The 23651-nt window shown below is 43.0% G+C and overlaps 1 protein-coding gene across 1 annotated transcript in view; it reads left to right on the forward strand.

Annotated features, from left to right (window-relative positions):
* Positions 1-22209, forward strand: part of myo1g (myosin IG) — a 55056-nt gene extending 32847 nt beyond the window's left edge. The window contains 2 exon segments of the mRNA XM_056420557.1: positions 1607-1764; positions 22044-22209. Coding sequence (XP_056276532.1) covers positions 1607-1764; positions 22044-22209 — 324 coding nt within the window.
* Positions 22210-23651: the final 1442 nt, after the last annotated feature.

The raw sequence follows: 23651 nt of genomic DNA on the forward strand, positions 1-23651 counted from the left end.
CTGACATGTCCTCGTTACTCTGACTTGTCCTCGTTACTCTGACTTGTCCTCGTTACTCTGACATGTCCTCGTTACTCTGACATGTCCTCGTTACTCTGACTTGTCCTCGTTACTCTGACTTGTCCCTCGTTACTCTGACTTGTCCTCGTTACTCTGACTTGTCCCTCGTTACTCTGACTTGTCCCTCGTTACTCTGACTTGTCCCTCGTTACTCTTACCTGTCCCTTGTTACTCTGACTTGTCCCTCGTTACTCTGACATGTCCCTCGTTACTCTGACTTGTCCCTTGTTACTCTGACTTGTCCCTCGTTACTCTGACTTGTCCTCGTTACTCTGACTTGTCCTCGTTACTCTGACATGTCCTTCGTTACTCTGACTTGTCCCTTGTTACTCTGACATGTCCCTTGTTACTCTGACTTGTCCCTCGTTACTCTGACATGTCCCTCGTTACTCTGACTTGTCCCTTGTTACTCTGACTTGTCCCTCGTTACTCTGACATGTCCCTCGTTACTCTGACATGTCCCTCGTTACTCTGACTTGTCCCTCGTTACTCTGACTTGTCCCTCGTTACTCTGACTTGTCCCTCGTTACTCTGACTTGTCCCTCATTACTCTGACTTGCCCCTCGTTACTCTGACATGTCCCTCGCTCATGTTGGAAGACATTTTCAACAAAAGGTCCTTGAACCTGCCTGCGCTGCCTTGTCATTTCGGCCACTTTCCTGACTTGTCCCTTGTTACCTGCTGCAAGAATGATGTCTCTTAATCCACTCTTTAACATCCCCCTCTCTGTCTTTACATATCTCATACATCGTGTTCCTGTACTTAAGTACAATGTGTAGGTACTTCAGCTGCCTATCTCTATTTTGTGCTACTTTTTATTTCTATTCCGCCTTTTGAAGGAAAAAATGTTGTACTTTTTACTTCACTACTGTCAATTATTTGAGAATATGAAAACTAAAATATGAATATTGCATATCTCGAAAACCAATAACATTTGATCACAAAAAAAACTAAAATATGAATGAACTCATAAACTATATAAACATATGAATACTAGCGCAGTCGAGTCTGTGTAATATTCCATCTGGGCCACTCCTCCTTCCCCCTCACTGCTCCTCCAACACATGTTCATCACGGGCAGATGTTCCCCCCCGACATACCGAGCAGAAATAATCCGCTGGCTTCATTCATGGCATGATTTTTTATCCTGGATATACTGTGGCGCACTGTATTAAATGTACAGGTGTTATACAATGACGTTATAATCCTGACTTCCCAGTGCTCTAGTGCGTGACTTTGACATCACCTCAGCAGAGGCTGAACTAGAAGTCAGGTTTCTTACTAAAGTTAAATTAGCAATGCAACATTAAACACTGCATCAGGTCAAAGTATTTATGGATCATTTCTATATTATATGTTATATTGTTTCTTATATTACAGCGTAGTTGTTACTGAGGCTGTGTGTGTAGCCATTATTTCACTGCTGTACATGAATGACGGTGGTGGAGATGTGAGAAACTGAAGGTAGTCTGAGGGCTGGAGGATGTGACCCGGCGACTCCTCACACGTCCCTCGCCGACCTCGTGGCGTTTGTGTCTCTCCGCAGTTGACGGGGCTGAGCGTGACCGCCGGGGTCGACCAGATGGTGGCGCTGCACACGGCCTGCCGGGACGACGTCCTGCTGTGCCTGCAGCGCGGGGAGCTGAGCGCCAACCAGGACCGCGTGGGCGAGCTGGTGGGCGCCTTGGTGGACCACTTCACGCGGTCAGTTCGCCCAGCCGCGTCATGGCGGTCCAGATCAGTCATTACGCTTCTCACTCAAGGTCAACAACAATTACCATTACACACACGTGTGTATGTGGAAGGGATGATGTGTTTCTTTGGGTGGGACATGGACGACTGAACGGGCTCCGGGCGACGATGTGAATCACTCCAACACTATCACTGTGTTTAGTTTGGTAAAGAACCAAACACCTCTTTAAAATGAGATGAAGAGGTTCCTGTTGAAATGGTTCTTTAACCCGAATCAATATTACCCTCCTTTGGATTAATTTGGCCCCATTCAATGTTTAATGTGGTGTGTTCTTTCTTTTCACAACAAACAAAACAACATAAAGTGCCTCACTTAAACTTGGAAAAAATAATTAATTGGAGGTTTTTCTTTTGATTTTAATCAGTACCAAAATTTAAAATATGTGTAAAATATGTTAGTAAATAGGGTGAAACATGAACATTGAATAAAGTCAAATGACCCAAAGGTGTAATATTGATTCAGTAAAATTGATTTTACAAGGGTTAAAGAACAATGTCCTTAAAAAGTTATTTAAAGAACCTATAAAGGTGTCTCAAAGAACCCTCAAAAAAGGGTTCTTTAAGGTACCACTTTTGGTTCTTTAAAGAACCTTTCAAACCAAGGTTCTTTAAAGAACCATTTCCTTAAAGAGTTCTTCAAAGAACCTTTAAAAGTATCTAAAAGAACCTTAAAAAATTGTTCTTTATGGCACCTTTTCTGGTTCTTTAAAGAACCTTTCAAACCAGGGTTCTTTAAAGAACAATGTCCTTAAAAAGTTCTTCAAAGAACCTATAAAGGTGTCTCAAAGAACCCTCACAAATTGTTCTTTAAGGCACCACTTTTGGTTCTTTAAAGAACCTTTCAAACCAGGGTTCTTTAAAGAACCAGTTCTTTAAAGAACCTTTCAAACCAGGGTTCTTTAAAGAACCATTTCCTTAAAGAGTTCTTCAAAGAACCTATACAGGTGTCTCAAAGAACCCTAAAAAAAAGGTTCTTTAAGGCACCACTTTTGGTTCTTTAAAGAACCTTTCAAACCAGGGTTCTTTAAAGAACCATTTCCTTCAATAGTTCTTCAAAGAACCTTTAAAAGTGTCTATAAAAGAACCTTAAAAAATGGTTCTCTAAGGCACCATTTCCAAAATGGTTCTTCAGTGGTTGATGGTTCTTCGAAGAACCACAAAGCCTTTTAAAGAACCCTTTAGGAATCTTTATTTTTCTGTGTGTAGTGTCAAAAAGTAAAAAAAAAATTGTCCGTTTCTCATTCTCTCAAACGAACAAAGCGCTCTACAGATCTTTTCACGTCAGCCCTGAACTTATTGCTTTGAAATCTAAATCTGAAGCCTGTAAAACACATTTTACAGGCTTCGTGGGTTTTTCCTCATGAATGTATTCGTCTGTGTGTCATAAGACGGGTTTTCATCCTCAGAACCAAGCGCCACCGCAGAGCAGGGGTCTGTCACGCTGACGTCACGCGTGTCACTCGGAGCCTGGTTTGTCGGCGCTGTTTATAAACCAGATTCACACCCACACACGTCCACCTCTGCCAGACTTCATTTGAACGGCATGCGTTTTCACACGCAGCAGACTGTTTGTGTTGCACCGTGTGTGTGTGTGTGTGTGACCGTGTGTGTGTGTGTGTGTGTGTGTGTGTGTTGTTCGTACGGCCTGCAGTGATGAGATATTAATCCTGCCAGGACCCCAGTGAGTGAGTGACGTCCATCACTCAGTGCAGATGATGCCAAAATCCTCCAAAGCCTTTTGACCTCTTTATAGGAACTGATAATTGTTTAGGTTTCAATCATCAAAAAGTAGTTTGAAAGTTTATCCGAGAAAACAAGGTCCAAGTCCTCTGAGTTTGGGATTTCTGCTCCCATTACAGACAGTTATGAGTCTTATTGTCACCTAGTGGTCACATGATACATGTGCACAAATCTCATTGGATTTGTTTATTCTCATCTTTTGTTTAGCTCGAGGCCGGTCTAGGATTCACACACACAAATACAAACTGCCTGCAATCACACACATGGACTGAGGAAGACCATGAGGCCATGAGATGTGGCTGAGAGCTCCGGAAACAGCTTCTGTGGATCTGTTAGTGTTCATTTGGAAGAACATAACTTTAAAATGTCATTCTAGAAACACATGTAGCAGAGTAAACCTTGTAGTTTGTCAATAGTCAAATCGATTGAGGAAATAATTGTCAGATAATGAAATGAAGACTGCAGCCTTAGTGGTGATGTCATCATTACTTTACACTTTATTAGTCGAACTACAGTAGGGAGAATAACTGCACTCACAACAGAGCATCATCATTGTTGTCGTGTTCAGTTTCAGAGGTGTTGATACAACGCCATAATACATATGTTTTCGTGGTAATATTGAATCCGCCCCATCAGTCGGGTTCACACAGATCAAAAGAGCTGTCGGCTGACCGAGCTCAGAGACGGTCAGACGCCTCCGTTTAGGAAACAGAAGTTTACAGCAACATCAGATGGAGTTGAATCCATATGCAGAGGCCTCCTCAGCCGGATTAAAGTAAATAACAGGTGTACATGTTCTCTTCATTCCAGGCTAGTTTTGAAGTTTGCAACGTGACATAAAGTTAAACTGTGAGTCCATCGGGCTTTTAGATCTACCCCTGTTGGTGCAGAGGGGTCTGGGGGTCTGGGGCCCTGCAGCAGCTGGGTGTCTGTTCTCGGGGGGCGCCGGGCGTCCCAGAGGAAAGTCGATTCAGTTTCAGCTCTCCGCCTGTCTTTGTGCCACCATCTGTGGTGAATGGAGGGGGGTCGCGACCTCTACTCAGGAGACAAAGTCAGGGGCGGGCTGTGTAAGTGTGTGAGCATGTGCGAGGGGGAGGAGGAGGAGGAGGAGGAGGAGGAGGAGGAGGATGACAACACACACACACACACTCCTCTTGTGCTTTCTCCGGTCAGGAAATGAGAGTCACGCGTGTGCTCGTCGTTTCTTTCCTTCAGTTTGTGAGGTTTGGAGATCGGTCCGCGGAGGAAACAATCAATGGAGCATCGTCGTTGTTGTCGTTGTTGTTGTTGTCGTCGTCATCTCATCTCTGGAAATCAAACACGGGAGAGTGAGTCTGTGAGTCTCTGAGTCGTCCGGCGGCTCAGTGACTCAAAGTGTGTCAGCGACGGCGGCGTCAGAGGCCCGAGGTGGACGTCAGACGAGCCGTCTGGTTGGCCGTCACGTCGCCTCGCTCCCTCGCTCCCTTGGCTTAGCTCCTTCCTCCCATCGCTCCTCTTTCCTGTACGCATCCCCTCGTCTCTCTCCCTCTTCCCCTTCCTGTCACCTGGGTCTGAGATGTCGGCGCGTGTGTCGGTATGTGTCTGTTTACTGTGTGTGTGTGTGTGTGTTGGACTCGTGGACCATCTGCTCGGGGGGGGGAGGGGATTCTTAAAAGGCAGTTTGGGGCTCGTATTCTCTTCACTGACCACAGACCAGAACACTGCAGCAGGCCGTTGAGACACAGAGACACAACAACACAGAGACACAGAGACACAACAACACAGAGACACAGAGACACAGAGACACAAAGACACAGAGACACAGAGACACAGAGACACAGAGACACAACGACACAGAAACACAGAGACACAGAAACACAGAGACACAACAACACAACGACACAGAGACACAACGACACAGAGACACAGAGACACTACGACACAGAGACCCAGAGACACAGAGACACAACGACACAGAGACACAACGACACAAAGACACAGAGACACAACGACACAGAGACACAGAGACACAAAGACACAGAGACACAGAGACACAGAGACACAACGACACAGAGACACAGAGACACAAAGACACAGAGACACAGAGACACAACGACACAGACACAGAGACACAACGACACAACGACACAGAGATGATCCGTCTCTGTTCTTTTTTCTCTTTTCTGCCGTCAGACATTCAGAGTTTAGACAAGTCAGATATATGTGAAAAGAAAGAAAAGGCAGATTTGATTCTTTCTTTTATCAAATGGTGATTCCCTTGAAGGCATCACTAATTGTGATGCCTTCAAGGGAATATATATACATATATATATATATATATTAACACATTACTACTTGTGATGCCTTCAAGGAAATATATATATATATATATATATTATAAATGATATTTAAGATCCTGTAGGATGTACGTGTTTGAGCTCGGGATGAAGTTTCTAAAAGTTTTCCGACGTCTCTCAGATCGTTCTTCTATTGTTTTATAACACAATACATAATATAATAGTGTGCATTCGCTCCACTTTACATGGGGCGAAGGCGACGACAGCGGCCTAGTTTCCTAACGAGGCCTTCGGGTCAGACGGGGGCTTCACACCATAATAAATTACAAGTGTATCACAACTCCTCTTCCTCTCCTCTTCCTCTCCTCTTCCTCTCGCTGTGCAAACATGCAAATAGTTCTGGTTGAATCCTCCGCCCCCTCGAGGCTGCGCACATGAACGCATCCCAACAGATGTGATCCGGGGTGACCGGCCAACACCTCCCCCCTCCCCCCCTCCCCTCCCCTCCCTCCTCCTCCTCGCCTTTCTTTGCACATTTTCTCTCGCTTCGTCTCCAGCGTGGCCTTCATCAGCACTTTCCCGTTCTGAATATGTAGAGACCTGCGACGGCGTTGCATTAATAGCGATCTTCTGGGTCAGCCCCTCCCCCTTTTGCCCGAGGCCGTAGAGGAAGCACATGATCACGTTAACCTCTGAGCGTATGCAGCGGCCTCGTGACGTTAGGGCCAGAGGACTCGTTGACGTTGACCTTCTCGTTTGACCTCGTCGGACGTCAGCAGTTTGCCGTCTTTCTTCTAAATTCACTTTGTAGGTCGTGAGCGGCGTCATCCAGAAGCCTGAAATACCCCCCCCCCCCTCCTTTCCCTCCCTCGGTGGCTGTCCTCAATGCGCTCGTCTCTCGGCCTCGGTCAGCTCGTCCGCTCACTTCCTGTCCCCGTTTTCTTCTTTTCATGCCCCCCCCCCGGACCTGTAACGTTCAGGTACAATAGGCTGCTCGCCGCTTTCTTCTTCAACTCCACCTCCACTCAGACGGACTGTTTGCTTTACTACGGCCGTCTGACTTAAGACAAGATGCTTTTCCAAAATTAAAGGGTTTTACCTGAGAATCTACATCTGGAAACAATGACAGCCGACATCTCCATGGTTACATCTCCACGTTTGCAGTTTTTCTTTTGATAATTTTGATAGTTTTGAGGTTTGTACTGTTGGTTGGTCAAAACCAATATTACCGATGTAGTATATATTCTTATCGTCACTATTAGCCAAACAATCGATCAGCGGAGGAGTAAAATAATCATTAGTCGTCCTCTACATCAACTCCAACAGTAAAATGTAATAATAATCATATAATATCATAGTATACATATATATATATTAAAAAAATGTACAACAAATATACAAAGATGTACTAAGTATCAAACTAAAAATACTCAAAGCTGACAAATGAATCTGTTATATGATAATATCTATATATATATATATATATTATATATATGTCATAATATATATATTATATATATATTATATAAATTATATATATTATATATATATATGATATAATATATGACATAATATATATATATATATATATTATACATAAATAATAATATATATGATATACTTTATATATATATAAATATATATATATATGATATAATATATATACACTACCGTTCAAAAGTTTGGGAACACCCAGACAATTTCGTGTTTTCCATGAAAACTCACACTTTTATTTATCAAATGAGTTGCAAAATGTATAGAAAATATAGTCAAGACATTGACAAGGTTAGAAATAATGATTTGAATTTGAAGTATTAATTTTTTTCTTCAAACTTTGCTTTCGTCAAAGAATGCTCCTTTTGCAGCAATTACAGCATTGCAGACCTTTGGCAATCTAGTTGTTAATTTGTTGAGGTAATCTGTTGAAATGTCACCCCACGCTTCCTGAAGCACCTCCACAAATTGGATTGGCTTGATGGGCACTTCTTGCGGACCATACGGTCAAGCTGCTCCCACAACAGCTCAATGGGGTTGAGATCTGGTGACTGTGCTGGCCACTCCATTACAGACAGCAAGCTGCCTGCTTCTTCCCTCAATAGTTATTGCACAATGTGGAGGTGTGCTTTGGGTCATTGTCCTGTTGGAGGAGGAAATTGGCTCCAATCAAGCGCTGCCCACAGGGTATGGCATGGCGTTGCAAAATGGAGTGATAGCCTTCCTTATTTAAAATCCCTTTTACCTGGTACAAATCTCCCACTTTACCAGCACCAAAGCAGTCCCAGACCATCACATTAATTCAATTCAATTCAGTTTATTTTAGATAGCCAATCACAAATTACAATTTGTCTCTCTAGTGTCTCTACAATCTGTAATAGACATGAGCCTGCCCCAAAACCCTCACTCCCAAACCAGGAAAACTCCTAAAAAACCCTTCAGGGAAGGAAGGAAGAACCAGAGGAGGAGAGTAGTCCTAGATCCTACAGATGCAATGTCATGATTGTGAGGATGTAATGTATAAATACACAAAATAGAATTCAGGTGTATGGGACATACATATGAGAGAATCATAGTAGGATAGTAGTAGCATATTCCATTTAACGAGACTCTACCATCCATCAGGGCCAGATGTGGGGAGAGTCGGTGATCAACAGGACGATAGGCGACAGCATGGGTTACAGCAGGAATTTGACGATCAGGCAGGCATCAGTGGATAGATTCTCTCATGGGGCCCGCACAGGGTCCAGGACTGTAAAGTCAAAAAGAAAAAAGGCACTTGACAGAGTTAATGCGCGGTGATTGAGAGATAGAGAAAAAAAGAGATGGAAAAAGGGAAGAGGTACTCGGTGCACTGCAAAAACGTATCACGGCTATAATACTAAGCCAGCAGGTCAAGAGGTTATACCGAGGCACAAGGGACCATCAAAAACTATAAAACCTGTCAAAGAGAAAGAGGAACTACTCTATTCTAGTCTGGGAGTCTCTGCTGTGTCTGCATGTGGAAAGCTGGATCGGGAAAAGGCCAGTAAACACCATGCTTGACAGATGGTGTCAGGCACTCTTCCAGCATCTTTTCACCTGTTCTGCGTCTCACAAATGTTCTTCTGTGTGATCCAAACACCTCAAACTTGGATTCATTTGTCCATAACACCTTTTTCCAATCTTCCACTGTCCAATGCCTGTGTTCTTTTGCCCATACCAATCTTTTCTTTTTATTGGCCAGTCTCAGATATGGCTTTTTCTTTGCCACTCTGCCTAGAAGGCCAGCATCCCGGAGTCGCCTCTTCACTGTCGACGTTGACACTGGTGTTTTGCGGGTACCATTTAAAGAAGCTGCCAGTTGAGGACCTGTGAGGCGTCTATTTCTCAAACTAGAGACTCTAATGTACTTGTCTTCTTGCTGAGTTGTGCACCGGGGCCTCCCACTTCTCTTTCTGCTCTGGTTAGAGCCCGTTTGTGCTGTTCTCTGAAGGGAGTAGTACACACCGCTATAGGAAATTTTCAGTTTCTTTGCAATTTCTCGCATGGAATAGCCTTCATTTCTAAGAACAAGAATAGACTGGCGAATTACACATGAAAGTTCTTTTTTTTCTGGCCATTTTGAGAGTCTTATCGAACCCACAAATGTGATGCTCCAGATAATCAACTAGCTCAAAGGAAGGCCAGTTGTATAGCTTCTCTCATCAGCAAAACAGTTTTCAGCTGTGCTAACATAATTGCACAAGGGTTTTCAAGGGTTTTCTAATCATCCATTAGTCTTCTAAGGCGATTAGCAAACACAATGTACCATTAGAACACTGGAGTGATAGTTGATGGAAATGGGCCTCTATACACCTATGGAGATATTTCATTAGAAACCAGACGTTTCCACCTAGAATAGTCATTTACCACATTAACAATGTATAGAGTGTATTTCTGATTGATTTAATGTTATCTTCATTGAAAAAAACAGTGCTTTTCTTTGAAAAATAAGTGATCCCAAACTTTTGAATGGTAGTGTATATATATATATATACAGGACTGTCTCAGAAAATTAGAATATTGTGATAAAGTTCTTTATTTTCTGTAATGCAATTAAAAAAACAAAAATGTCATTTCTGGATTCATTACAAATCAACTGAAATATTGCAGTTTTATTCTTTTAATATTGCTGATTATGGCTTACAGCTTAAGAAAACTCTAAAATCCTATCTCATAAAATTTGAATATTTCCTCAGACCAAGTAAAAAAAAAGATTTATAATAGCAAAACAAAATCAAACATTTGAAAATGTGTTTCCAGGTGTTTCGAGTTAATTAGACGATTCAAGTGATTTGTTTAATACCCTACTAGTATACTTTTTCATGATATTCTAATATTTAGAGATAGGATATTTGAGTTTTCTTAAGCTGTAAGCCATAATCAGCAATATTAAAAGAATAAAAGGCTTGCAATATTTCAGTTGATTTGTAATGAATCCAGAATGCATGACATTTTTGTTTTTTTAATTGCATTACAGAAAATAAAGAACTTTATCACAATATTCTAATTTTCTGAGACAGTCCTGTATATTATATATATAATATTGTATAACAGTTACAGGGGACATTCGTCAGCTTTGAGTACTTTTAATTTGATACTTAGTAAATTTTTGTGATAATGCTTGCATACTTTTCTGAGGCAACATTTTAAACGCAGGACTTAAAGTGTTTGTACCGTGCGGTCTGAACTCAAGTCGACTGAATACTTCCTCCACCACCGAGAGTAACTATGGCAACAGCTTTTAAGCCAGAGGGACATACATGTTGTATAATATGACCACTGACCCATTTCCTCCCCAGTCCTCATGCAGCTGGCGGGTCATGTGACCCCGTGGTCTGAGCCTCACAGTTGATTACAGTCACACATTCAGTGTCTATGTGGAGCCGGCACCACGTTTAGCTTCAGTGTTTAATGTCAACAAATAATTATATATAAGATCATTCACAGTGTTCATGTCTGCGTGATTAATAAGTGAATATGGTCACATGTCAGATCATCAGCTACAGATTTTATGTTTGTTTTTGTCTCCAGCGTTTTATCTTCACATGACCGAAACAATTCCTCTTAATCACGTCCACGACTCACACAACTAATTCAACTAATTATGAATCCTCATGACTCACAGAGCCTCGTTCACACAGGACACCAGAGAGGGACGTCAACAACAACATGCTCTAGAGATGTCAGTTCATCCACTGGCAAATTACAAGAGATATGCGGGGAAACCATGTGACCGTCATAAAAGTACAACACTTATCATTGTATTTAATAACTAGTATTACAATCATGTGATTTAATAACTAGTATTACAATCATGTGATTTATTTACTGTAATCTCATCCTCAACACAGTCAGTTAAAACCCCTCTCACAAAATGTGGAATACACTTCTATAGGTCAATCAATGGGGACCCGTACTAGTCTGTATACAGACTAGTACTGTAGTACTAGTCTGTAGTACTAGTCTGTAGTACTATTCTATAGTACTAGTCTGTAGTACTAGTCTGTAGTACTAGTTGTGACAGGTTCGTGGGTATCCGCGGCTCAAAAGGATTCACACCCAGGCAAGGTTGCAATCAGACTGTCGTTTATTTGCTTGTTTCAACACTGTATCTCAGCTGCTGCGTGGCCAGGTTCCGGTCCTCTCTCCAGCGCTAGCTCTGCGTCTATAAAGAGGACGACAAAATCCTGATCCGGTGCAGCCGAGGCCACCTTGCCCCTTCCGGCACCGTTCCTCGAGCCACACCTCCTGCTTCACTTACTCTGCAGCTGTGCTTCCGCACCCCCCGCTGCCACACTAGTCTATAGTACTAGTCTGTCGTACTATAGTCTGTCGTACTAGTCTGTAGTACTAGTCTGTAGTATTATTCTATAGTACTAGTCTAGTACTAGTCTGTAGTATTATTCTATAGTACTAGTCTGTAGTACTAGTCTATAGTATTATTCTATAGTACTAGTCTGTAGTACTAGTCTATAGTACTAGTCTGTAGTACTAGTCTTTAGTTTTATTCTCTAGTACTAGTCTGTAGTACTAGTCTGTAGTACTAGTCTGTAGTACTATAGTCTGTCGTACTAGTCTGTAGTATTATTCTATAGTACTAGTCTGTAGTACTAGTCTTTAGTTTTATTCTCTAGTACTAGTCTGTAGTACTAGTCTGTAGTACTAGTCTGTAGTACTATAGTCTGTCGTACTAGTCTGTAGTACTAGTCTATAGTATTATTCTATAGTACTAGTCTGTAGTACTAGTCTATAGTCTATGTCCACCTGCGATGCCAAGTCTTCTCTCTAGTCTAGTTTTCTAGCTCCTGACTCGGGGCCACTGAGTCTCTCTAGTCGAGTTTTTTCCTCCGGACTCTTGAATTGTCGTCGGCTGAAAAGCTCGTCGTGGATTTTCCGCCCAATGGCGCCGACGACAAAGTGCCGACCCCGGCTCTCACCAGAGCTCCGTCTGTTCTTCAGTCGTCACTCTGCTGCCGAGTCGACGAAACTCAAACAGGAAATGCAGCTGTTCTTTAATTTGTGACGCTTTTAAATGCAAAGTTCCAGGAGGATAAGAGGTGAGGGAGGAATGCTGAGCTGCAGTTGGAACTCGTGTTACCAACATTTATACAGAAAATGCAACAATGGACGAGGATGTTATTAATGCGTTCAAAACATATCGAAGGGGCCATCGGACAGGATTTTCTCTTTGTAGTTGAGCAAAAGAAAAGAAAGAAGAGAGGCTGTGATGGGTGGTGGGCGGCACACGGCTACACAGCCAGAGAACGCTTCCCTTCCCATGTTAAAGACGAGACACCAGAGACACCAGAGACAGAGAGATACTAGAGACACCAGAGGCAGAGAGACACCAGAGGCAGAGAGACACCAGAGACATAGAGACACTAGAGACACTAGAGACAGAGAGACACCAGAGACACTAGAGACACCAGAGGCAGAGAGACACCAGAGACATAGAGACACTAGAGACAGAGAGACACCAGAGACACTAGAGACACCAGAGGCAGAGAGACACCAGAGACAGAAAGACACTAGAGACAGAGAGACACCAGAGACACTAGAGACACCAGAGGCAGAGAGACACCAGAGACACTAGAGACACCAGAGGCAGAGAGACACCAGAGACACTAGAGACACCAGAGGCACTAGAGACACCAGAGGCAGAGAGACACCAGAGGCAGAGAGACACCAGAGACATAGAGACACCAGAGACACTAGAGACACCAGAGGCAGAGAGACACTAGAGGCAGAGAGACACCAGAGACAGAAAGACACTAGAGACAGAGAGACACCAGAGACACTAGAGACACCAGAGGCAGAGAGACACCAGAGGCAGAGAGACACCAGAGACATAGAGACACCAGAGACACTAAAGACACTAGAGACAGAGAGACACCAGAGACACCAGAGGCAGAGAGACACCAGAGACATAGAGACACTAGAGACAGAGAGACACCAGAGACACTAGAGACACCAGAGGCAGAGAGACACCAGAGACATAGAGACACTAGAGACACTAGAGACACCAGAGACACCAGAGACACCAGAGACACTAGAGACACCAGAGACATAGAGACACTAGAGACACCAGAGGCAGAGAGACACCAGAGACATAGAGACACTAGAGACAGAGAGACACTAGAGACACCAGAGGCAGAGAGACACCAGAGACACTAGAGACAGAGAGACACCAGAGACACTAGAGACACCAGAGACACCAGAGACATAGAGACACTAGAGACAGAGAGACACCAGAGACAGAGAGACACTAGAGACACTAAAGAAAGACAGAGAGACACCAGAGACACTAGAGACACCAGAGACAGAGAGACACTAGAGACACTAAAGAAAGACAGAGAGACACCAGAGACACTAGAGACACCAGAGACATAGAGACACTAGAGACACCAGAGACATAGAGACACCAGAGACAGAGAGAGACACCAGAGACATAGAGACACTAGAGACACCAGAGACATAGAGACACCAGAGACATAGAGACACCAGAGACAGAGAGACACTAGAGACACCAGAGACACTAGAGACACCAGAGACAGAGAGACACTAGAGACACCAGAGACACTAGAGACACCAGAGACATAGAGACACCAGAGACAGAGAGACACTAGAGACACCAGAGACAGAGAGACACTAGAGACACCAGAGACAGAGAGACACTAGAGACACCAGAGACACCAGAGACAGAGAGACACTAGAGACAGAGAGACACTAAAGAAAGACAGAGAGACACCAGAGACACTAGAGAGAGAGAGACACCAGAGACAGAGAGACACCAGAGACAGAGAGACATAGAGACACCAGAGACATAGAGACACTAGAGACAGAGAGACACCAGAGACAGAGAGACACTAGAGACACTAAAGAAAGACAGAGAGACACCAGAGACACTAGAGAGAGAGAGACACCAGATACAGAGAGACACCAGAGACACTAGAGAGAGAGACACCAGAGACAGAGAGACACCAGAGACACTAGAGACAGAGAGACACCAGAGACATAGAGACACTAGAGACACTAGAGACAGAGATACATCAGAGACATAGAGACACTAGAGACATAGATACACCAGAGACATAGAGACAGAGAGACACTAGAGACACTAGAGACAGAGATACACCAGAGACATAGAGACACTAGAGACACTAGAGACAGAGAGACACCAGAGGCAGAGAGACACCAGAGACACTAAAGAAAGACAGAGAGACACTAGAGTCACCAGAGACACTAGAGACAGAGAGACACCAGAGACAGAGAGACACTAAAGACACTAGAGACAGAGAGACACTAGAGACAGAGAGACACTAGAGACAGAGAGACAATAAAGACACTAGAGACAGAGAGACACTAGAGACAGAGAGACAATAAAGACACTAGAGACAGAGAGACACAAGAGACAGAGAGACACCAGAGACAGAGAGACACTAGAGACAGAGAGACACTAGAGACAGAGACACTAGAGACAGAGAGACACTAGAGACAGAGAAACATCCCGGTGGAGCAGCTTCCATCCTGACTGGCGCCTCGCTCGTTAAATCTCGGGGACTTTCTCGATCGAGCATCTCGAAGCCTCCCGGGCAACTGACATCGAAACTGCTCCGGAATCACAAAAAACACACACACACACACACACACTTTTTAAAGTGGCGTCGCCGTGCGTCACGCTCGATGACACACGTGTGAGTCGAGTCCTGTTTGGCGCCGGGCCGCCGGGTCGCACATTTGCACCGTTTACAGAAGTCGCTCTCCGCGCGTTAGCGCTGCCGTTGTTGCAGCATGACTCAGATCTTTTTCCCAGAATGCCCCCTGAAGAGACTCAAGTCGCCGGGCGCAGCCGGAGGCGACGGGCGCCGAGCGTCTGATGACGCTGACGGTGATTTTCACGGATGATGAACCCTCTGACGCGCGAGACCCGGCGAGGGCCCGCTCGCCGCCACCTCGCGGGTACCGAAGACGGTCTCGGCCGACGTTGGCCCCGCGCTGCTGATGCTGCCGTTGCCCCAGAGATGGTTGCCAAGCAGCTAGGGGAAGTGCTAATTAAGATTGTGAGGGGGGGGGGGGGGCTGCAGGCTTACATTGAGGAGTGGGTCTCGAGTCAGAGGGGATGGAAGGATAGGAGCGCCGTGGGATGGAGGGGAGGACCTTCAACGGATGGAGAGCTACAGGTGGGATGGCTGAATGTTTTCACGAGGAAAGAAGGACGAGAAGATGGCGGGGGGGGGGCGAGAGGGAGCAGCGACTTCACAGTAGATCGTCTTCAGCTTCCCCGTTGCATCGGTCAGTAGAGGGATGGAGGAGGCGGGTTATGGTTTGAACCTGGATTCTGCTTCTTCCACGTGATATCGGGTGGATGTCGGGGAATTCGGTTTCCTGAAGAAACACAACTGCTCCAGTTTGGCAGGACTTGTTGAGCTTCTGCATGAGGGAAATAAAACATCATATTGTATTTCGATGGATTCCCCCCCTAAAAATTCCAAATTTACCTAATCATCTAAAATGGCCACTATTTTCAATTCAATTCAGTTTATTTTGTCTAGCCCAATGTCACGAAATATCCTCAGAGGGCTTTACAATCTGACCATGTGACCAGATGAACAATAGACGTCATGTGACCAGATGAACAATAGACGTCATGTGACCAGATGAACAATAGATGTCATGTGACCAGATGAACAATAGATGTCATGTGACGAGATGAACAATAAACGTCATGTGACGAGATGAACAATAGATGTCATGTGACCAGATGAACAATAGATGTCATGTGACGAGATGAACAATAGACGTCATGTGACGAGATGAACAATAGACGTCATGTGACCAGATGAACAATAGACGTCATGTGACCAGATGAACAATAGATGTCATGTGACCAGAAGAACAATAGATGTCATGTGACCAGATGAACAACAGACGTCATGTGACCAGATGAACAATAGATGTCATGTGACCAGATGAACAACAGATGTCATGTGACCAGATGAACAATAGATGTCATGTGACCAGATGAACAACAGACGTCATGTGACCAGATGAACAATAGATGTCATGTGACCAGATGAACAATAGATGTCATGTGACCAGATGAACAATAGATGTCATGTGACCAGATGAACAATAGATGTCATGTGACCAGATGAACAATAGATGTCATGTGACGAGATGAACAATAGACGTCATGTGACGAGATGAACAATAGATGTCATGTGACCAGATGAACAATAGATGTCATGTGACCAGATGAACAATAGATGTCATGTGACCAGAAGAACAATAGATGTCATGTGACCAGATGAACAACAGACGTCATGTGACCAGATGAACAATAGATGTCATGTGACCAGATGAACAACAGATGTCATGTGACCAGATGAACAATAGATGTCATGTGACCAGATGAACAATAGATGTCATGTGACCAGATGAACAATAGATGTCATGTGACCAGATGAACAACAGACGTCATGTGACCAGATGAACAATAGATGTCATGTGACCAGATGAACAATAGATGTCATGTGACCAGATGAACAATAGACGTCATGTGACCAGATGAACAATAGATGTCATGTGACCAGATGAACAACAGATGTCATGTGACCAGATGAACAATAGATGTCATGTGACCAGATGAACAATAGATGTCATGTGACCAGATGAACAATAGATGTCATGTGACCAGATGAACAATAGATGTCATGTGACCAGATGAACAATAGATGTCATGTGACCAGATGAACAATAGATGTCATGTGACCAGATGAACAATAGACGTCATGTGACCAGATGAACAATAGATGTCATGTGACCAGATGAACAATAGATGTCATGTGACCAGATGAACAACAGACGTCATGTGACCAGATGAACAATAGATGTCATGTGACCAGATGAACAATAGATGTCATGTGACCAGATGAACAATAGATGTCATGTGACCAGATGAACAATAGATGTCATGTGACCAGATGAACAATAGATGTCATGTGACCAGAAGAACAATAGATGTCATGTGACCAGATGAACAATAGACGTCATGTGACCAGATGAACAATATATGTCATGTGACCAGAAGAACAATAGATGTCATGTGACCAGATGAACAATAGACGTCATGTGACCAGATGAACAATATATGTCATGTGACCAGAAGAACAATAGATGTCATGTGACCAGATGAACAATCGACGTCATGTGACCAGATGAACAATAGATGTCATGTGACCAGATGAACAATAGATGTCATGTGACCAGATGAACAACAGACGTCATGTGACCAGATGAACAATAGATGTCATGTGACCAGATTAACAATAGATGTCATGTGACCAGATGAACAATAGACGTCATGTGACCAGATGAACAATAGATGTAATGTGACCAGAAGAACAATAGATGTCATGTGACCAGATGAACAACAGACGTCATGTGACCAGATGAACAATAGACGTCATGTGACCAGATGAACAACAGACGTCATGTGACCAGATGAACAATAGACGTCATGTGACCAGATGAACAATAGACGTCATGTGACCAGATGAACAATAGATGTCATGTGACCAGATGAACAATAGACGTCATGTGACCAGATGAACAATAGATGTAATGTGACCAGAAGAACAATAGATGTCATGTGACCAGATGAACAATAGACGTCATGTGACCAGATGAACAACAGACGTCATGTGACCAGATGAACAATAGACGTCATGTGACCAGATGAACAATAGACGTCATGTGACCAGATGAACAATAGATGTAATGTGACCAGATGAACAATAGATGTCATGTGACCAGATGAACAATAGACGTCATGTGACCAGATGAACAATAGATGTAATGTGACCAGATGTACAATAGACGTCATGTGACCAGATTAACAATAGATGTCATGTGACCAGATGAACAATAGATGTCATGTGACCAGATGAACAATAGATGTCATGTGACCAGATGAACAATAGATGTCATGTGACCAGATGAACAATAGATGTAATGTGACCAGAAGAACAATAGATGTCATGTGACTAGATGAACAATAGATGTCATGTGACCAGATGAACAATAGATGTAATGTGACCAGATGAACAATAGATGTCATGTGACCAGATGAACAATAGATGTCATGTGACCAGAAGAACAATAGATGTCATGTGACCAGGTGAACAATAGATGTCATGTGACCAGATGAACAATAGATGTCATGTGACCAGATGAACAATAGATGTCATGTGACCAGATGAACAATAGATGTCATGTGACCAGATGAACAATAGACGTCATGTGACCAGATGAACAATAGATGTAATGTGACCAGAAGAACAATAGATGTCATGTGACCAGATGAACAATAGACGTCATGTGACCAGATGAACAATAGATGTCATGTGACCAGATGAACAATAGATGTCATGTGACCAGATGAACAATAGACGTCATGTGACCAGATGAACAATAGACGTCATGTGACCAGATGAACAATAGATGTCATGTGACCAGATGAACAATAGACGTCATGTGACCAGATGAACAATAGATGTCATGTGACCAGATGAACAATAGATGTCATGTGACCAGATGAACAATAGACGTCATGTGACCAGATGAACAATAGATGTAATGTGACCAGAAGAACAATAGATGTCATGTGACCAGATGAACAATAGACGTCATGTGACCAGATGAACAATAGATGTAATGTGACCAGATGAACAATAGACGTCATGTGACCAGATGAACAATATATGTCATGTGACCAGAAGAACAATAGATGTCATGTGACCAGGTGAACAATAGACGTCATGTGACCAGATGAACAATAGATGTCATGTGACCAGAAGAACAATAGATGTCATGTGACCAGATGAACAATAGATGTCATGTGACCAGATGAACAATCGACGTCATGTGACCAGATGAACAATAGATGTCATGTGACCAGATGAACAATAGATGTCATGTGACCAGATGAACAATAGACGTCATGTGACCAGATGAACAATAGATGTCATGTGACCAGATGAACAATAGACGTCATGTGACCAGATGAACAATAGATGTCATGTGACCAGATGAACAATAGATGTCATGTGACCAGATGAACAATAGATGTCATGTGACCAGATGAACAATAGATGTCATGTGACCAGATGAACAATAGATGTCATGTGACCAGATGAACAATAGATGTCATGTGACCAGATGAACAATAGATGTCATGTGACCAGATGAACAATAGATGTCATGTGACCAGATGAACAATAGATGTCATGTGACCAGATGAACAATAGACGTCATGTGACCAGATGAACAATAGATGTCATGTGACCAGATGAACAATAGATGTCATGTGACCAGATGAACAATAGATGTCATGTGACCAGATGAACAATAGATGTCATGTGACCAGATGAACAATAGATGTCATGTGACCAGATGAACAATAGATGTCATGTGACCAGATGAACAATAGATGTCATGTGACCAGATGAACAATAGATGTCATGTGACCAGATGAACAATAGATGTCATGTGACCAGATGAACAATAGATGTCATGTGACCAGATGAACAATAGACGTCATGTGACCAGATGAACAATAGATGTCATGTGACCAGATGAACAATAGACGTCATGTGACCAGATGAACAATAGATGTCATGTGACCAGATGAACAATAGATGTCATGTGACCAGATGAACAATAGATGTCATGTGACCAGATGAACAATTGTGACCAGATGAACAATAGATGTAATGTGACCAGAAGAACAATAGATGTCATGTGACCAGATGAACAATAGACGTCATGTGACCAGATGAACAATAGACGTCATGTGACCAGATGAACAACAGACGTCATGTGACCAGATGAACAATAGACGTCATGTGACCAGATGAACAAGACGTCATGTGACCAGATGAACAATAGATGTCATGTGACCAGATGAACAATAGACGTCATGTGACCAGATGAACAATAGATGTAATGTGACCAGAAGAACAATAGATGTCATGTGACCAGATGAACAATAGATGTCATGTGACCAGATGAACAATAGATGTCATGTGACCAGATGAACAATAGATGTCATGTGACCAGATGAACAATAGATGTCATGTGACCAGATGAACAATAGACGTCATGTGACCAGATGAACAATAGATGTAATGTGACCAGAAGAACAATAGATGTCATGTGACCAGATGAACAATAGACGTCATGTGACCAGATGAACAATAGATGTCATGTGACCAGATGAACAATAGACGTCATGTGACCAGATGAACAATAGATGTAATGTGACCAGAAGAACAATAGATGTCATGTGACCAGATGAACAATAGATGTCATGTGACCAGATGAACAATAGACGTCATGTGACCAGATGAACAATAGATGTCATGTGACCAGATGAACAATAGATGTCATGTGACCAGATGAACAATAGATGTCATGTGACCAGATGAACAATAGATGTCATGTGACCAGATGAACAATAGATGTCATGTGACCAGATGAACAATAGATGTAATGTGACCAGATGAACAATAGATGTCATGTGACCAGATGAACAATAGACGTCATGTGACCAGATGAACAATAGATGTCATGTGACCAGATGAACAATAGATGTCATGTGACCAGATGAACAATAGATGTAATGTGACCAGAAGAACAATAGATGTCATGTGACTAGATGAACAATAGACGTCATGTGACCAGATGAACAATAGATGTCATGTGACCAGATGAACAATAGATGTCATGTGACCAGATGAACAATAGATGTAATGTGACCAGAAGAACAATAGATGTCATGTGACTAGATGAACAATAGACATCATGTGACCAGATGAACAATAGATGTCATGTGACCAGATGAACAATAGATGTCATGTGACCAGATGAACAATAGATGTAATGTGACCAGAAGAACAATAGATGTCATGTGACTAGATGAACAATAGACGTCATGTGACCAGATGAATAATAGATGTCATGTGACCAGATGAACAATAGATGTCATGTGACCAGATGAACAATAGACGTCATGTGACCAGATGAACAATAGATGTCATGTGACCAGATGAACAATAGACGTCATGTGACCAGATGAACAATAGATGTCATGTGACCAAATGAACAATAGACGTCATGTGACCAGATGAACAATAGACGTCATGTGACCAGATGAACAATAGATGTAATGTGACCAGAAGAACAATAGATGTCATGTGACCAGATGAACAATAGACGTCATGTGACCAGATGAACAATAGACGTCATGTGACCAGATGAACAATAGATGTCATGTGACCAGATGAACACTAGATGTCATGTGACCAGATGAACAATAGATGTCATGTGACCAGATGAACAATAGACGTCATGTGACCAGAAGAAGGCATCATAGAGTTATATAAACACTTTCAATGAGTATGACAGAGTGTATGAATTGTCAGCACCGATCTCATCGACCAACATTACACATTGTGTTTGGACACAACACATTCTCTCGTGGACGGGGCCTTTACTTTTGTTTGGGATTAGGAAACGAGGTAAAGATTAGAGGAAAGGAAAGGCATGTAGTCCACAGGCTGTGGAAATAAGCCTTTTTTGTTGTTGTTGTTGTTATCAAGGATAGTAAAACGTATGTTTTGTCTTTCTCTCTTTCAGTGTAAGAAAAGTCCACCTCCCCGTGAAGGTTTGCCAGTCGGCCCTGCAGCTTCACATGCGGGGCAAACCGAAGAGCGTCACCGTGGAAACCAAGCTGGGCCAGAGGGGCGCCGACTTCAAGAAGAGCCGGGATGGTTTCGTCCTGCTCGTCGCCCCCGACAACTAACGGCTGGACCTCTGGAGCTCGGCCTGACGCTGCAGCGCTGCTCCTGTAAAGCAACCGTTATCCCGCAAAGATCGCTTGAATGTTTAAAATGTCGACCCAGAGAGTCGGTTACCTCCATCCGGAGCCTCATCCATGGGAACAGGGACACGACGTCCTGGAGAGACTCTGGGCCCGGCTGCCTTTTGCTTTTAACGTTGCATCAGATAGTTGAAGTTAAGACAAGATGGAACCAAAACAGATGTGAAATATACTTCTTGAATGACAAATTGTACGTCTCAATTCATAAAAGCAGCCGTAGAGAATACCGTCACGATATATTTTTGTACATCGAGTGCTTTTTAATGAAATGAGAACAACTTTTTTGGCTGTTGCCTGAACCGAAAACACAAAAGAATGCCGACTGTGACAATTATCCCATTGCAGAAGTAATAAAAAATGAAACAAGTAGAAGGAAAATAAATTATTCAAGGTTTCCAGCTCTCTGTGTGTTGATTTCGTTTCGCCTCCCGAACAAAGTGATGTAGACACGTCCACATTATACCGTGATTAAAATGCTAATTCCTACAACGTGCTTTGGGCCTTTGAAGGAAGACTAAAAACATTTTTACCTTCGCATTGAAAATGCGGAAGGTTATGTTTTGATCGCCGTGTATTTATTAATTTATTTATTTGTATGCGAGTTACTCGCATAACTCAAAAAATATTAAACCGGATCACATGAAATTTGGTGGGATGATTGGTTATTATCCAGGGACCATTTGATTAGATTTTGGCATCGATCGGGGTAAAGGTCAAGGTCAAGGTCATGAAAAGGTCAAAATCTTTTTACCATAGCACGGTCAATTTTTATCCAATTGGCATGCAACTAATGCCCAAATGTTCATAATTCAATGCCCAATCTTGTGATATGCGAAGGTATGCGCTCTACCGAGTGCCAGTTCTTGTGTTTTAATGTGATTGGAAGAGGTCAGAAGCCTCGTGCTGTCCTGTGAGCCTCTGAGAGGGTTTCCTGCACCAATGCATGGGCTGAAGCTCCTGTGTGTGTGTGTGTGTGTGTGTGTGTGTGTTACGCTCCTCCAACCTGCAGGAGTTGACGTCCAATCCAAGCCGCCCACTCGGTGACATACCAGCTGCTTCCTCTCGTGTCCCCTCAGTGTCCTCTGGATCCGATCAGCCGGCTTGATAAATACTCACAGACATCATTTTTTTGCAGGATTTACGGGGACTTAAAACGCTGTGATTAGGAACGAGTGACATTCAGCGTGGCTTCAGTCCACCAGAATGTCAAAGACATGGTGATGTTATTTATCTATTGTGGGGTCTTGTGGGTTTGGATGTTTTGTCTTTGTTTTTGAGACTTATGTCTGTGAGTCTTCAGCCTCAATGCGATGCAGTCGGACACAATATTGGTTGTGTTCACAACGTTGAAAGATCTTTTTAAG

Source organism: Pseudoliparis swirei, chromosome 1 (assembly GCF_029220125.1).
Source record: "Pseudoliparis swirei isolate HS2019 ecotype Mariana Trench chromosome 1, NWPU_hadal_v1, whole genome shotgun sequence".
Taxonomy (NCBI): domain Eukaryota; kingdom Metazoa; phylum Chordata; class Actinopteri; order Perciformes; family Liparidae; genus Pseudoliparis; species Pseudoliparis swirei.